Genomic DNA, 15,636 nt, shown 5'->3' on the forward strand with positions numbered 1-15,636 from the left:
TCATGTTCATCTTGGAGTCAATAATGACTCTGAGATCCCTTTCTGCCTCTGTGCTTTCAAGAAGGGAACTCCCCGGCCTGTATGTATGCTGTGGATGCCTTCTCCCAAGGGGCAGCACCCTGCATTTGTCTACGTTGAACTCCATCCTATTCTCGTCTGCCCACTTTTGTAGTCTAAATCTAGTTACAGCCTCTCTCTCCCTTCAAGTGTGTCCACCTCGCCCCACATCTTAGTGTCATCAGCAAACTTGGACAGCGTGCTTTCCACCCCCTCGTCCAAGTCGCTGATGAAGATGTTATACAGTGAGGGCCTGAGGACCGAGCCCTGGGGTACCCCACTGCTCACATCTCGCCAGGCTGAGTACAACCCGTCCACCACTACTCTCTGGGTGCGCCCCAATTTTTTACCCATCCAACTGTGCAGGCATCAATGCCACAGTTGCTTAATTTATTGATGAGGATGGGGTGAGAGAGTGTCAACAGCCTTCTTAAAGTCTAGAAAGACTACGTCCACAGCGACACCATCATCCAAGGATTTAGTTACTTGGTCATAAAAGGCTATCTAGCCAGCAGAGAGCACTTTTTACCATTTTATGAAATAGTAGGTCAATAAATATTTGAAGTAATAGATAATCCAAAGACATAGAACATCATTTCTATATTCCTTGAAATAGCCTGAATAATATTAGTGAGATGCAGGCAAAATTGCAGCTAAATGCTGCTGCACACAAGTTTGGCCACCAAGAATATTTCAGTTCCAAGGGAGACTTCATTTAAAACAAACTCACAATTGGAGACTCTAACATTAAAAGCAGAACGGCCTGGATAAAAGCATCTTCATGAGAAGCCCAGGAGGTCAGACAGCAATTTCCCAGAAGAGAAGTTTCCCAGAACACTCATCACTTCGCTACGGAAGTGTCTTGCGTCACTTCACCACAGACTTGTGATATAGGGAAATACTATTGGCCTCTTTCACAAATAGTAAAACCAAGATGCCGACAGAAGTTTTACTACAGGTCAGGAGTAGAACAAAGCTTTAGCCCTAGTCCAGGGGTCTCCCACTAGGCCAGTGATTCTCAACAAGGGTGTTGCAGCACCCTGGGCTGCCCTGAGCTCTTTTCAGGGGTGCTGTAGGGTACCAAGCAATGTTAGTTAGCACTGTTAGGTGTGCAAACATAATTCACAAGATAAACCCAGGGATTTCAAATAGGAATCCATAGTGTTAAAAGCATTCTGCCTTGTTGGGATCTGAGTTCTTCACAACAGAATTGCTCTATTATTTTTCTGTAGTCAAAAATCAAGTGAAAATTAGGAACTGACATTTTCCAAGGGATGCTTCAAGTCTAAAAAGTTTGATAACCACTGCTTTAAGGTTGCCCTCTCCCCCTTTTTCAATATAAAGCAGAGCATGAAGGGATGTCAGGAAACAGATTTAGATAACAAATTACTCTCACATTCTAGGAGGTAGGTAATGGGGCACTGTAACTTCAATAAGGGGAAAGAATAATAGGTGCCACTACAAATGTCCTATAGTGAAAATGGAAAAGGTTTTTAAGCATTTGCATGTCCCTTGTGGTCTGAGAGATGTACAGAATCATCCCCACAAATTAAAACCATACCCATGAAGCCCATCTAGCATAGCCTGGTGCTATACCCTGAAAGTCAGGCTATGGTGAGGAACCAGGAGTTGTTAAATCCTCTTGACCGATGATGCCCTGCCAACAGGCTTAGAGGATTCCATCCAAGAAATGCTAACTCAAGTGCCCCAGCTAACTGCAGGTCACAGCTTCTTTGCAGGAGGCAATTTGAGGCAGCTAGAACCCAACCCATGAATTGTAACTGCAAGTCACTAGGTAAACAGCACACCTGGGAGGACTCATGTAATGAGGCCCATGTGGTTCATATTGTTTGGCTGGTGCAAGAAGTGCTTGCTTGTATACTTGCTTCTGTTCTTTCCAGGGTAGCTGCATTAGAATACTTCAGTTTCAAAAACCCTGTACAAGAGGCAGCTATCAGTAAAAATCCCCTAAAAACGCAAAATGTTGAAGTTAGGAGCATGCAATTAGCTTTAATGAAAGGAATTTCAGATCTTCTAAAAATTAAAAAATTCTCAACAAAAGAAAAACAGATAAGGACCAGAATTCTCCAATGCTTCTTGCAAGAGAGGGGCTGACAACAGGACTTCCATTGCCAAAGTTTACCATTTAATCTTTGACAGATTCAAGCTTTTCCTCGAGTTCAAATTCAAATGGATTTCTGCTCTTTGGGAGTTTTACAGGCAGAGCTCCCAATTATCCTCACTGAAAAGGGTTTTAAGACCAGTGGCCTCATGTCCTCACACAGAACCAAAACACACACAGTGGTATCTCTTTGAAAGACCTTTATTAGCAGACTGTGTCCTACATAGTGAATCTCATTAGTAGATTTCCATTTGAACAATTTCTGGTTACAGCTACAAAGACGGTTGTCATTTTGCATTGATTTTTGCATTCTGAATATTCCCATTAAGTCACACTGGTAGAAGGGGTCACTGCTGATTTTTACAGCTGGTCTCAAAGGAGATGTAAAATAAAAGAAATCATATCGCTAATCCAGATACAAAATTAGATTTTTCAAGTGTTTATTACTGACAGCACTGGATAATTTAGGCAGAGTACCTAAGAACATAAGGCCTTCCACACTGCCAAAGCCCATCAAGTAGACAGCAGCTGCTGGGAGTGCTAAGAAAGCCCTTCCCATCTTTTCACACACAAACTTCTCCAGTGCATGCTTGTATGCAAGGAGCACTGGGTCTCTGCAGTGCATCAGCCAGCCCAGTTTCACAGAGCTGTAGCAGTGTGGGTCCAAGTGTAAAGTTCCTTCCATGTTTTTGGGAACTGGCAACTTCTCTTTTTAAATCCCTGAGATTTTTTCCCTCCCGATACAATTCTCACCACCCCCCTCTCCTTTAGCCAACGTAACATACACAGACCTTCTATTCCTAAACTCAAACCATTCATGTAAAGTCCTTCCAGCCACATACAAATGAGGCAATTCCAAAATAAGGTGAGCCTCAAAAGTATATTCCTCCCAATTGACTGTTTTGTAGCTCAGTCCCACTCCATCCTACGGCTTCTTGCTACAGGAATTTCTCTGGACTGACTGAGGTCTGCCATCCACAGCCACAGATGTAAGAAAGGCAGCTAAAGCCTTGAAGGGAGAGAGCACTACTGACATCTCAGTGTCTTCCCTTGCTGCTCCACTGCATGATGCCAAAAGAACATAAATAAAGAACCTTTTCTTAAAAAATAGGAGAAATACAAGCACATGGTAACAATATTTAAACAAGTCTATAAAAATAGTTTGACATAACTCTGTTCAAATAAATACAAAATAAATATGCTTTAAGCAGTGAAACAGTGGAATGTGATGCTGGTCCATTTTGCTTCAAATGAAAAAGTTGGCTGAGGATCTTTCAGGCCCCAGGAGCCTAATCCTAAAGTTGCGCATAATATACAGTCAGAGAAATTTTAAAGCCATCTCTTTCCCTTCCCCCTATGAAAAGCACCCTCTTGAAGAAAAGCAAGCAGTCATCTTCAACCCTGTGATGAAGATTACTTTCCTCTCAATATCAGCTAATGCTTCTCCCCAACACCCCTGCCCACAGCAAACCTTCTAGTCCAGAGGCTCCAGCCCTCAAATGTAAAACTCCATCCTACAAAGAGATCTAAAGAGAGAGATAGATAGCAGCTTTGTCCCACAGTTTGGGGGAAGATTGTATCCAGCTTCAGCAACAAGCTGAAAAGTGTCAGGGCTCCATGCAATGCTGAACAGGCGGCATGGAGGCTCCTCTCACTGTGCTGGGGGCACACCGGTACACATGGACATGAGCAGTAGAATACTGTCAGTTATTCAGTAAAGCCATGCATCAAGGTGCCAGTCCATTTAGGGCTCTCCGACTTTCCCCCTTTCCAAATCCTGCTGGGTACAAGACAAGCCAATCTGGCATGCAAACAATGCAGGCATGCAGGCTCTAGTCTGCTGCTTCTGTTAGTAAGTGCATTTTGTTAGCGGTTTATGAGACATACTCAATAAGACCTATAAAAATAAATAAACCTAGTTCTTCACTAGGCTGGCGTAAGTAGCCTTCAGCCAGATCAAAGCCACCACTGCCCACCAGTTCCCTAAACCAATATAGTTTGAAGTTATGTTTCATGTCATCAAGTCTTGGAAGCAGAACATGGATGCCTCCTACCCCAAGGAAGATGTGTAAACATAATAAATAAGCCCGGTGAGGCAGCAACTCCTACACAAAGTCTTTACAAATTTAAACAATGGGTAGGAGGTTAACAACTGAACAGAAACAGAAGCCCTTTCAGAGACTTGGAAGTTGCTACATTCTCCAGGCTAGCAGCTCTGTTTCTATGTGTAAGATGCTGAAAGCAGACCTGTTTCCAAATCCCTGCGCCACCATCCTCCTAGGAACCAGTCTCAATGCAGTTTGAGACGCACCTGGGAGTCGATTCCCCCAGTTTCCCAATTGGTCCCTTGGACATCTGAAGGACCACCTGATGGGTTTATGCAGCGCCCTAAGTAGCAAGATGACAAAGGACACCAGATTCTTGCCACCACTGACATGCACGATCTGGGATTTCACAGCTTTGCTTAGTCAGCTTAGTGTTGACACATTCACAGAATGAGATGGCTATACACCTTGGGATCATATCCCAAGATTTCCAATTTAAAGTCCTTGTCACCGAGACTGCACCCCCAAGGTCATCTTCAGATTTTCATAAACCACGTAGCTGATGCTTACAGCTGGAATCACCTTCATGAAGTTTGGAGCCAGACCACGGTACAGACCAAAAGCACCCTCTGTCTTCAGAATGTGTGAGAACAGTCCCCTCATTGTCACGTGTGGCGCTCCCTCAACTGAAGCTGCAACAGAAGAAGCCACACAAAGTATGAGACGACAAGTTGTGATGAGCATTTTCTTAAAACCTCTATCAAAAGGCAGGTGTTCAGTAGGGCTGTGCGAAGCTTCAGTCCCCAATTCGATTCAGTGGAGACTCAGCCCGATTCAGTGGCCAAATCTCCAAATCGAATCAGGAGACCCTTTATCTCTCTGAATCAAAGTGGAACCTTCCAAATTGATTAGGAGAGATTTGGAAAGATTCAGAGATTCAGATATAGATGCAGCTTTAAACATCTTTTCTACATACCTCTATGTAGCAGGGTCTCATGATCACTGTGATGCTGGGGTGCATGGAGCGCGGGGGGCCCTGGGCACTCCCTGTGGGACGCTCCATGCTGGGGAGGTGCACAGGGGGCCCCAGCGTGCTCCCTAGCAGATCCAGAAGTGGACCAGAAGTACTTCCAGTCCACTTCTGGGTTCACCACCAACCACATGGAGGGCCCCCCCTGCACTCCTGTGGGATGCTCCATGCACCTTAGCATCACAGCATTCATGAGCTGCACTGGTACCTCAAGGTATGTAGAAAAAACATTTAAAGCTGTGTCGGTGTCCAAATCACTGATCCTCTGAATCAGCATCGAATCTTCAGATTCGGATTCAGCCAAATTGAATCAGGGACAGTGATCCAAATCAACAAAACTGAATCACTGTCCCCGATTTGGACCGAATCAAATAGGGTCTGCTTCGCGCACCCCTACTGCTCAGTTTACTTATAGCCAGGGACCCTGATTTTCTCTGATTTAAAAAAAAAATCCCCACTTTCCTGTTTAAAAAAAAGTAACTCAAAAATCACATTTTTCTCTAATTAAACTGAAACACTGCTAAACTGTGGAAAAAAGTGGATTTTGGATTAGTTTTTTTTTTGGTTTTTTGTTTTAACCGAAGAGTGGTTTGTTTTTTTTTAAATCAGAGAAAACCAGGATCCCTGCATAGCATACAGCATTTGCATTCATACAAGCTGGAAATTCCTGTGTTCTGCTGATAGTACTAACGGTGCATAACCTCCAATTAGGCAGGAAACAGCCCTGCCACACGTGCTTGCCATCTCTCAGAGAGCTCATAGACTGACCAAAGCCAAAAGGTTGAAAAGTCAGTGAAACAAACTAAAAGTCACTTTGTCATGGGGCAACAGATAGCACAAAGCCTATGCTCCCCTTCATCCTTGGCAAACAGGTAGCCTAGAATCTCACAGGTAAGAATTCTGCATGGCTGCAGGCTCCACCAGAGCACCTGTGATTCACACAGCAGCATGAATTCATACTGCATAACCCCCATGCTGCAGCATCCCCAGCATTTCCAAAACGGCTTTTACCTTGAGCCTGCATGCGTGTCCTCACAAGAGCCAGAGGATAACTGGCCAGCTGTCCACAGGTGCTAGACATGGTGCCACAGGCCAACAGAACAAAGACTCCTGGGTCAGCACTGTTCACAGCATAGCGTTGCAACCAAGCATTCTTCAGCGTCTAAAAGAAACAAGCCAGAGATTAGCAAACAAAGACAGGCCACTGGGCAGGAAGAGTGGGCCAGGTGATGAAGGATCCTGGGCTAAGATTCAGAATGATCTATGCAATGTCAGCCAGAAAAGACTGGAAGGACATGATCCTAGCTTCTCAGATTTTCTTGATCTGCTGCCACTAAAATGCCTGGGAGAGACTGTGCTTAACAGCTTTGGTGCCGATATCCTCATCAAAAAGCAAGGATGCAAGATTGACACAGATGCTAGACTGGGGTTTTTCAGGCTACGTGAAGAACTTAACATGAATGATCCCAGGAATACTGGCATTTTTCCCCTCCCCCAGAAACTATTTAAGCCCCATACCTCATAGACTGCCAGATCGATACCAGCATATGGAATGATTCCTAGCATGTTGGGGATGTAGCCTTTGTAGAAAGCAGCCATTCCTTCCTTCGAGAGGATGTTTTTGGCACAGTCCAGCATGCCTGAATATTGCCCTGTTTTGCGCAGGGCCATTCGTGTCTTCAGAACCTAGAAGCCCAAGAGAACATGAAAACCTTTAGCATAAGGAAGAAAACAGCCAATACCTTTATTATGAGTAAGGCTATATGGCAGAAGGACAAATGCCTTCAATCCATCACTACAATCCCATTATTTGGCAAGGTCTTTCTGGAGCCCATTCAGAAAGGTGCTTGTAACGTCCAACACAGTAAACCGCAAAGCAAGCACGATGCTTGTTTCCACATTTTAATCTCTCCACACAATCACTTTGCAAACCACAGGTTGCTGGCCAGCCACCTCACCTCCATCGGGTAGATGCTGCTCTGTGCAATTGCCCCAGCCAGAGACCCAGCCAGTAGTCGCTCGTGAATTCTCAGTATTTCCTGGTCACTGCCAATGAACCGCTTGATCTGTAGAAACAAAGACAGAAAAGTGACTTTAGCTGGCAGCTTCCCATAGTGGTGTTAAATTGACCCACAGGGCTACATTCCCCCACTCCGCTCTTTAGCATGGCCTAAAAAATACCTCCCCCTTTTCATGCCTCATTTCCCCATTCAGCTTCTGTCAGACCTGAACATTCCCTTCACCTTCAACCATAGACTAATATCACTTTACTCTGACTTCATGTCATCCAGTTTTTCCAACTCTGCCTTGGGATGGAAGACTTCTTCCCCACCAATGGAGAATAGAGTTTGCCAAGCACCAGCACAGCACTCATGGCAGCACCATACATGTATCCCAGCTGACAGATTGCTGTCTATTCCATGTACAGCCAATCCAAAATGAAAAAAGGCTCCTCTGACATCTCTGTATCCAGACTCCTGCATGCTTTTTCTCTCACCTGTTCATAGGCCATGAATTTGATAGCAGACTCTGGTGCAATCTTCAATACATTGATGCCATTCCCACGCCATAATGACCTGGGCCCACCCTCTCGGATCATCTGGGTAAAGCCACCAACGATGCACATGTTGTTGCTGCGGGAAGCATGGACCTGGAAGAGAGAAAGCTTGGATCAGTTCCAGTCCTGCTTACGACAGCTCTACATGCATGCGTAATCCCAGGACAAAGGGCATTTCTTATATGGCCCGAGATTCACTAAGGCTTTAATCCTGCCTACATATTTACAAAAGGTAAGCAAAACTTCTTTTAAAGCCTGACATCAATTAACTAATTAATCCACCTGAGCCTCCCTTCCCCACCCCACCCCCCCATCCCCCAAAAGAAACAGGAAAAGCAAGAGAAACATCACTCGTGCACCCATCACAGACCCTGGCACCAGGAAGGGAGAAGAGGGCTCTCAGGGAGTCAATGCTGAGCCTTGCTAAGCAAAGTCCAAAATCCTTCTTTCACAACTCTGTTAACACTGATTGCACTTATCACTATGAACCTAGAATCAGTGGCCCTGCCAACTGGGAGCCTCGGGAGACTGACTGCTAACCCAGTTTCATAGAAGTCAGAGTTTCCCAATGCTGTCAAGCACAAGGTTCAGCAGCTGTTGACCTTCATCTGCTCAGCTCCAAAGGGCACTTGATTAATTAGTCAAGAGTGGCTTTTCTATGGCTAGATATTTGGTACAAACCAAAAGGCTTCTATGTTCCAATAAGGAAGTACTGAAACTGAGCCCCACCAGAACGAGTCACTGTTTGGAGGAACATGAAAGGGCTCTTAGGTTCCATTTCACTGGGCCAGGGCCCTACAGAATCAGCCCATACACTCTGTCAGACTCAAGCTGCCCTCTGTTTTTGTCCTACCTGCATTAGCACTTTCAGCCGGTCCAGGGGAGCTGTGCAGGTTCTGGACACAGCACCCGCACCTCCACCTGCAACCAGATGTCTCCACCACATCCCCGTCTGCCTCTCTTCCACTGTGAACTCATCTGGGACTGTCAGATTCTCTCCCACATCAAAGATCTGCAAGGGAACAAACACAGTGTTGAGAATGCCCACTGAATCTACTATTTCAGAAGGCTACCATATTCAGTATCAATACCATTCCAGCAAAGTCAATGTAAGCTTGCTATCTGAATCCCCTGGTTGCCCACAAATGTTAAAGCGTTATGACTGGTCAGTGAAAAACAAGAACTGCCATTGCTAGAAGACACCCAAAACACCCAAGGAAACCTTTCACATAAGCCCTATTCAGCTAGCTGGAGGCTTGCCAATGCCCTCGGCTGTACCAATGCAAAGTGCATCGCTTTAATGATCAAACTTACTAGCCGAGGGCAGTCAGGTGCTGAAAGAGATCTGGTCCTCTCTAGAGCTTACAGCCAGCTTGATCTTGTTACATATTTATATAAAGTACTGAATAAATATATCAAGAAAGAAATGGTGCCTGTCATATCAGTTTCTAGTCTTGGCAAGTTCTGAACTAGCAGAAGCTGGTCACTAGTATTAGCTCCCAGAGCTGTGATCCAAGTAAACCTGTTCACCTACTCTCCCCTCTACTGGAATGTACAGTTGGCAGCTGCGCCAGCAACTTCAGAAACCATGCCAGCGATATATAAAAGATAACCAGCCAGGTTTGGGGGCTAGAAGGCAGTTATTGAACCAAAAAAAAAAAAAAAAAAAGATGAAGAGTGCTGATAGAAGCTGTGGAGGAGTGGGACCCTTACTGAGAAGCTGGGGAAGGGATCAGGTCTGCTGTGCTAAAGGAATTTTTATGGCTCTTACTGTGGAGTGCTTCCAGTACAGGATGATCTCAGGAATATTCTCTACTGGGTGCAACAGGTGATAGTCTCGCCACTCATTCCAATCAATTGTCATAGTCCCATTTTTATCCATGCTGCAAATATTAATGACAAACAAAATAGAAGATGAGCATCAGGCACCACAGGTAATATTATTCGTCCCCTCCAAGCTCAGAACAATTACTAGAAATAGCTCCAAGGTTTGGAGTACAAGGCACAGCTAAGGGAATCTTTCAAGCCACACCATGCAGTGGGTAGGGAAACTATCTTCCTTCTTCTCTCCCCACTAGCCACAAAGGATTTAAGCCCCCTCATATGAAGATATGAACAAACTCAGCTCTATAGGAAAGGTAAGTAAATCGGCAGAGACTGAAGTTCCACAGATACTTACTAGGTGACAGGACCCCAGAAATGGCCCATCCTTATTCTGACAGACAGAGGAAAGGATGCAAAGGAAAGAAATAGGAAAAACAGTGCAGATAAGTGGTTGTTAATGTGTTAGTGCCACATGCATACAGTGTTAAGCATTTCAGTACAGTAAACAGTCCTTCTGGACAGCAGCAAGTTGTGGACAACAGGGCAGTAAGGGATGCTGACAGGCTCACATGCATGCTCCTCCCCACGAAGAGCTAGCAAGGCAGTCGGACTCTGGCTGTCAGGCTCAGTGATTCTGATGCAAGGAACTACTGTCTAGTAGTTTAGAATACTATTATGCACAGATGAAATTCACATCTTCTCAATGCATCAGGTGGTCACCAAGCTAGAGATGGAATTCCATCTTCACAGTCCAGCAGTCTGATCCAGTATCAGATCACTGCTCTACTGCATTCTACCAGACTAGTGAATTGGCCCTGCAGTTTCAGATAAGAATGCATACAAGGAAGTGGGTGGCTGCTCTTATCCCTTCACAATGCAATATGGCATCATAATTTTCAATACACAGAAATGTCAAAGAGCAGCAAGAGATTGTAAGTAGGAGGGGAAGCTGCAGTTGGTAAGGAGTGCGCGTAAGGAAAAAAGTGGAGATAAGGCTACTCTTTACACCACCCTCTTAGAGTCTACGTGCCAACTGAAACGTGCATGCCAGCTAAACACTCACCTCTTGAGGATTTTCTCAGCCTGCTGTTCAGAGATCTTGACTCCCAGGTCACGAAGTGACTGCATGATTTCTTGGGCATCAATACGACCTGCAAGGAAGAAGGCAGTGAACTCAGCACACATTTTGCAAATTTGGCCTGCAGTAGCCAGTGATCTGTGCCTATTACACAATGAGTCTCACCATCATTCTTCTTATCCAAGCTCTTGAAGACCAGCCTCAGTTTTTTCTCATGATCTTGGAGATAGTGAACAAACTCCTCAAAGTCCAGCTGCCCATCCAGGTCCTTGTCTCCAGCTTTTACAATTTTCTGTTTGGAAGATATAAAAATAAACAAAATCTCAGTTCCTTTGCCCATTCAGATGTATTTACACTTTCTTCCATATCATTAAGCATAACAGTCAAAGCCAAGTTTCATACCAAGTTATTGAGTGAAACCACCACTGGGAAATAACCAGTAACCAACCAGCAAAAGCCTTTGGTCAAACTGAAGTCCAGCTCCAGTGGACAATGCCAAAGGTAATGCTGGCACTACAGCTGCCTTTAGGTAATACATACCTGCAGGATGGCTAAACTACGTAGACTGGAACTATGTAAGCTCCCTAGAGATGTAAATTAAGCAGGACACCACTTTTGTAGGACAGAGAGCTTAAAACAAGGGGAGAAAGACAGGAAACCTGAAATTAACTCCCTCTAGCACGTGGCAGTACCACACCTGATCTGTATTCAGGCACACAGCTACTTGTTAACACATAAGCAAGCACTGGCCTGCAATCATCTGACTCAGTCAGCTCCTATTCTGTTCCATGCTTATTAATTGCCTTACACAGAATAGATGAAATTCCTCTATAGAAACCAGTGACCTATACCCAGCAACAAGTGATTCAATCTAGTCACATTACCTCTTTCATCTGCTTTTCAAATCACTATGCAAATAGTGCGTGGCTTTTGTGACTGCTCTGTTCTGGACCCCCAGGCCCCTGCCCTTATCCATATCTAAAACTCAAACTAACATGTTTGCTTCAGAATGGCATTATTTCAAAGGCAATATGTAAAGCCAACTTCACTTCAATTTTTTCTGCCTGTGGTCAATTTTGGCCCCAGTGCACCTCAGAAACATTCTTATCAGGCTTGTGAGCTTTAAAAAGGAAGGTGCTGTCCCCAACTGCAGTGACCTTTGAGATATGCCCAAAATGTCTCTGATCTGCAGACCATCATATGACTGTTGTAGAGGACACAGATAGGGCCCCATTTTCAATCTGTAGGCTATAGATAGACCAACACCTCTGGCATGTCAGCAGATCAGTGTCAAATAGCTGATTCAGGGCTTCCCTCTAGCCAATAACTCCCTGAGCAATTCATGGCCATAAATCACAGCCATTGTAAAATGCTTAAGTTCCCTTCCTCCCACGATATCTCCATAAAGAGTGTGTCAAAGGGAGTCCAATGCAGAGGGCAAGGGGGGATTACAACAGCCTTAATAATTTGACACCACCTATCAGATGCAGGCCTGGCCAATTAACTATCCCAAAATTCATTAGGTTAGTAGTAATACGAACTGCTTCTAGAGTTACAGGTCTAAGCTCATATCAAAGGCCTGGATTCTTTCCAGTTTATGCAACGATGCATATATCACCTTCCATTGTCTTCAACAGGGGCACAGATGAACATATACATCTATCTGGTTTCTTGCCTTCAAAATCAAATAGGAACCATTGCAGACATTTTACAGTGTGGTCTACAGGCAGGTCCAGCTTGACATCTATGCTTGCTCAGTGGCATGCATTTTTTCATGACCACTTGTATAGGGTACCCAGGCAGGATACCCAATTCCCCATACCCAAGTCTGCTATGCACACATCTTTCTTACATGCAGCCATTTGTCAGGCTTGCCGATTAAAAAAATCAGATGCCAGGTGTCCTTGACAGCATGGCCATTAGCCATGTAATTTAGTGTCAGCAACTGCACGTTGAACGTGAGGGGATGGAGTGCAAAGAAGAAAAAAAAAAAAAGAGGGGGACAACATTACATTTCTAATATATTTCTTCTCTCAGCCTGTACTTCACATGGCAGTGCAAAGGCCTAGTCTACAGTACAACCATTTCAGTGCACGGTTTACAGATGGTTGCTAAAACAGCGCGGAGTTTGTCACCATCTTCATTTGCTGACAGTGTGCCTCCAGTTCAGCAACCCTCATCTCTCAGGAGGGGTTCAGTCTGAGAGCTGCTTGCATGGCACAAGAAGAGATGGAGGGAAAGTAGCATGAAAAGGAAGGAAAGCAGGGAAGATTTTCTAAGAGCAGGGAAGACAAACTTAAGACCAACTCTCAAAAGTGCATCACAATACTGTGCAGTTAATCAGCTGGTTTCTGACTTCCTAGTTCAGCAGGATGATATATACAGGAAGTTAAAGCTCTGGGGGAAGGGCATTTAGCTCATGCTCCTCGTGTTCGCATACCCTAGTTAAAGAGGAAGAAAGACAAATGTCCCATGCCGGTATCAACAGCATATAGCAAGGGACAGGAGAAGAGAACAAAGCATAGGCCTTCTGGCTTCAGTTATTTATTAGTAGCAAGGGCCGATGTGGATTTGCTCCCATTAGTCAGTCAGTTCAATTAATTGCTTTCCACCTCTCAGTTCAATTCATTTCAATGCATCAGTCAGTCATACATTGCTTTCCACCCCTCTCCTTCCAACACCCTCACCATCCTTGCCACCACACCCCCTTCAAGCCATACCTGTTTCCACTGGCGGTAGGTAGAGAATTCCTGGGAAGGGATGAAGAGGCTGAGTCGGAAAATAGATTTGAGCTGAGAAGGCAGCCCCTTTGATTCAAAGTATTCAAACTCTGTCTTGGACTCCCCAAACACTGGCACATACAAACACAGGCAGAGCATATTTCTGAGCCAGCGACTCAGGTGCCCCCCTATGCAGCCACGCGGGGAAGGAAGCAAATGGAATGATGTGGAGCTAGTTTCAGAGCGAAGTGCAGAGGAAATGCCGGTAAGTCTCATGACACATGCCTATGAGCTGTCTGTGCTCTCCTGCCATTGGCCACACAGGCCCTGCCCTTCTACTTAAAAGGGAAGGGCTCATTGTGCAGTCCCCTCCCCGCCTGCCAACTAGACACTGGATCCTTGACAAGAACACGAGCTGCCGATTGCTTAACACAAGGCTTTTGGAAAGCCCAGGCAGTTTCACGTCATGCTCACTGCAGAGTTAACTCTTCCCAAGCTTCTCACTTAATCCCAGATCAATCCTCACCCAAAATTTGTCTTTGACCCCAGACAAGACAATCCCATGCGGAACTGGGGCTGGCAGAGCCACCAAAGGACTTTTTCCTAAGAGGGAAGACAGGAGCAAAAGCAGGAGAACCTAGGAGACCTTTCATCATCCCTATAACAATGTTTGGTTGCCATTTCTGGCCTCAAATTCAATGACTCTCTTCGGAACAGAAGCCATACCTTTACAGGTGCTTCTACCGAGCACAACACAATAGCACCTGATCCTCAGTATCTGTTGTCTTTATCCCTTACAGTTTTCTTTTTATAAAACGTATAGAAAGCAGCGCACTCCATGTATCCACTGCTTCCAACACCCCTCTCAATAGTCTGCTCTGCTGAGAACCCAGAAGGGTCCATGTGTGGAGGAAGCTGCCGTGTAGATCATTAGAATCACTTACAAATATTCAGAGTAACCGTGAAGGAGTTTGGGTGATGCCAGCTCTGTTTGGAGGCATGTTAATACACACTAGCAACGAGATGTTTGGAAAGACTGTTGGCTACTGCAACAGACTTCTAAGATGCCATTAAATCAAAAACCAGATTTGAGATTAAAGTTGACTGCACATGCTTCAAATCCATTCTTCATCTCGGTGTTGGGAAATTCAGTACAGCAGAGATGACAACTCATATTCTCATAGCAAGCAGTTTAATTATAGCTGAGAGGAGAGGAAAAGTATTGTGTGTGTAATTAATGACACTGTGAAAAGGACAGGACAGCACCTGCCTGCATGTCCATCCCATTTCCCTTATCCAATTTATTATTAAACTAATTGGTAAGCAAGCACCTGTGCAAGGAGGGCTTGTCAGACTAGGGAAGGGTGTGGCTTGAGGAGTCTGGCATCCTTTACAACACTGATACCATGACTGCAGGCTGATGTTGATAACTGGGCCCTGAGTACTGTCTGGTAGGGCTGTGCAAAGTTTCAGTCCCTAATTTGATTTGGCGGAGATTCGGACCGATTTGGTGGCCAAATCTCCAAATCCAAATCGAATCAGGAGACCCTTTAATCTCTCTGAATCAAAATCGGAATCCTCCAAATTGATTCGGCGATTCGGACATAGACACAGCTTTAAATGTTTTTTCTACATACCTCTAGGTAGCAGGCGGCTCGTGAATGCTGCAATGCACATGGAGCATCCCACAGAAGCATGGGGGGCTCCCCAACTCGCTCGGCAGCACTTCTGGGTCCACTGGGGAGTGTGCTGGGGCCCCACCTGTGCCTCCCAACCCCCCCATACTTCCAGTCGACTTCCAGGTTCACTGCTGAGCATGCAGGGGGCCCCCCCCCCCGCACTCCTGTGGGATGCTCCACAGGAGTTGGAGTACTGTGTGCAGTTCTGGGCGCCACACTTCAAGAGGGATGTGGATAACCTGGAGAGGGTCCAGAGAAGGGCCACTTGTATGGTTAAGGGCTTGCAGGCCAGGCCCACGAGGAGAGACTTGAGAGCCTGGACCTTTTCAGCCTCCTCTGCAAGAGAAGGTTGAGAGGCGACCTTGTGGCTGCCTATAAGTTCATCAAGGGGGCACAGAAGGGAATTGGTGAGGTTTTATTCACCAAGGCGCCCCCAGGGGTTACAAGAAATAATGGCCACAAGCTAGCAGAGAGCAGATTTAGACTGGACATTAGGAAGAACTTCTTCACAGTTAGAGTGGCCA

General features: G+C 45.3%; 1 protein-coding gene across 2 annotated transcripts in view; it reads right to left on the reverse strand.

Moving 5' to 3' along the window:
* Window positions 1–2,370: 2,370 nt before the first annotated feature.
* The window catches only part of SLC25A25 (solute carrier family 25 member 25), a 19,138-nt gene continuing 5,872 nt past the window's right edge, over window positions 2,371–15,636 (reverse strand). The window contains exons 1-10 of one of the 2 annotated variants that reach the window (XM_006029716.3): window positions 13,434–13,735; window positions 10,879–11,005; window positions 10,699–10,786; window positions 9,583–9,694; window positions 8,665–8,823; window positions 7,752–7,904; window positions 7,213–7,320; window positions 6,773–6,940; window positions 6,266–6,416; window positions 2,371–4,916 (exon numbers count right to left, since the gene is read on the reverse strand). In XM_006029716.3, coding sequence (XP_006029778.2) covers window positions 4,732–4,916; window positions 6,266–6,416; window positions 6,773–6,940; window positions 7,213–7,320; window positions 7,752–7,904; window positions 8,665–8,823; window positions 9,583–9,694; window positions 10,699–10,786; window positions 10,879–11,005; window positions 13,434–13,709 — 1,527 coding nt within the window. In that variant the 5' untranslated portion in view covers window positions 13,710–13,735 and the 3' untranslated portion in view covers window positions 2,371–4,731. Of the gene's footprint in view, window positions 4,917–6,265; window positions 6,417–6,772; window positions 6,941–7,212; window positions 7,321–7,751; window positions 7,905–8,664; window positions 8,824–9,582; window positions 9,695–10,698; window positions 10,787–10,878; window positions 11,006–13,433; window positions 13,736–15,636 lie in introns of those variants that run through there. The other variant, XM_025211225.1, reaches the window with a different exon arrangement.

Source organism: Alligator sinensis, unplaced genomic scaffold, assembly GCF_000455745.1.
Source record: "Alligator sinensis unplaced genomic scaffold, ASM45574v1 scaffold388_1, whole genome shotgun sequence".
In the NCBI taxonomy this organism is placed as follows: domain Eukaryota; kingdom Metazoa; phylum Chordata; order Crocodylia; family Alligatoridae; genus Alligator; species Alligator sinensis.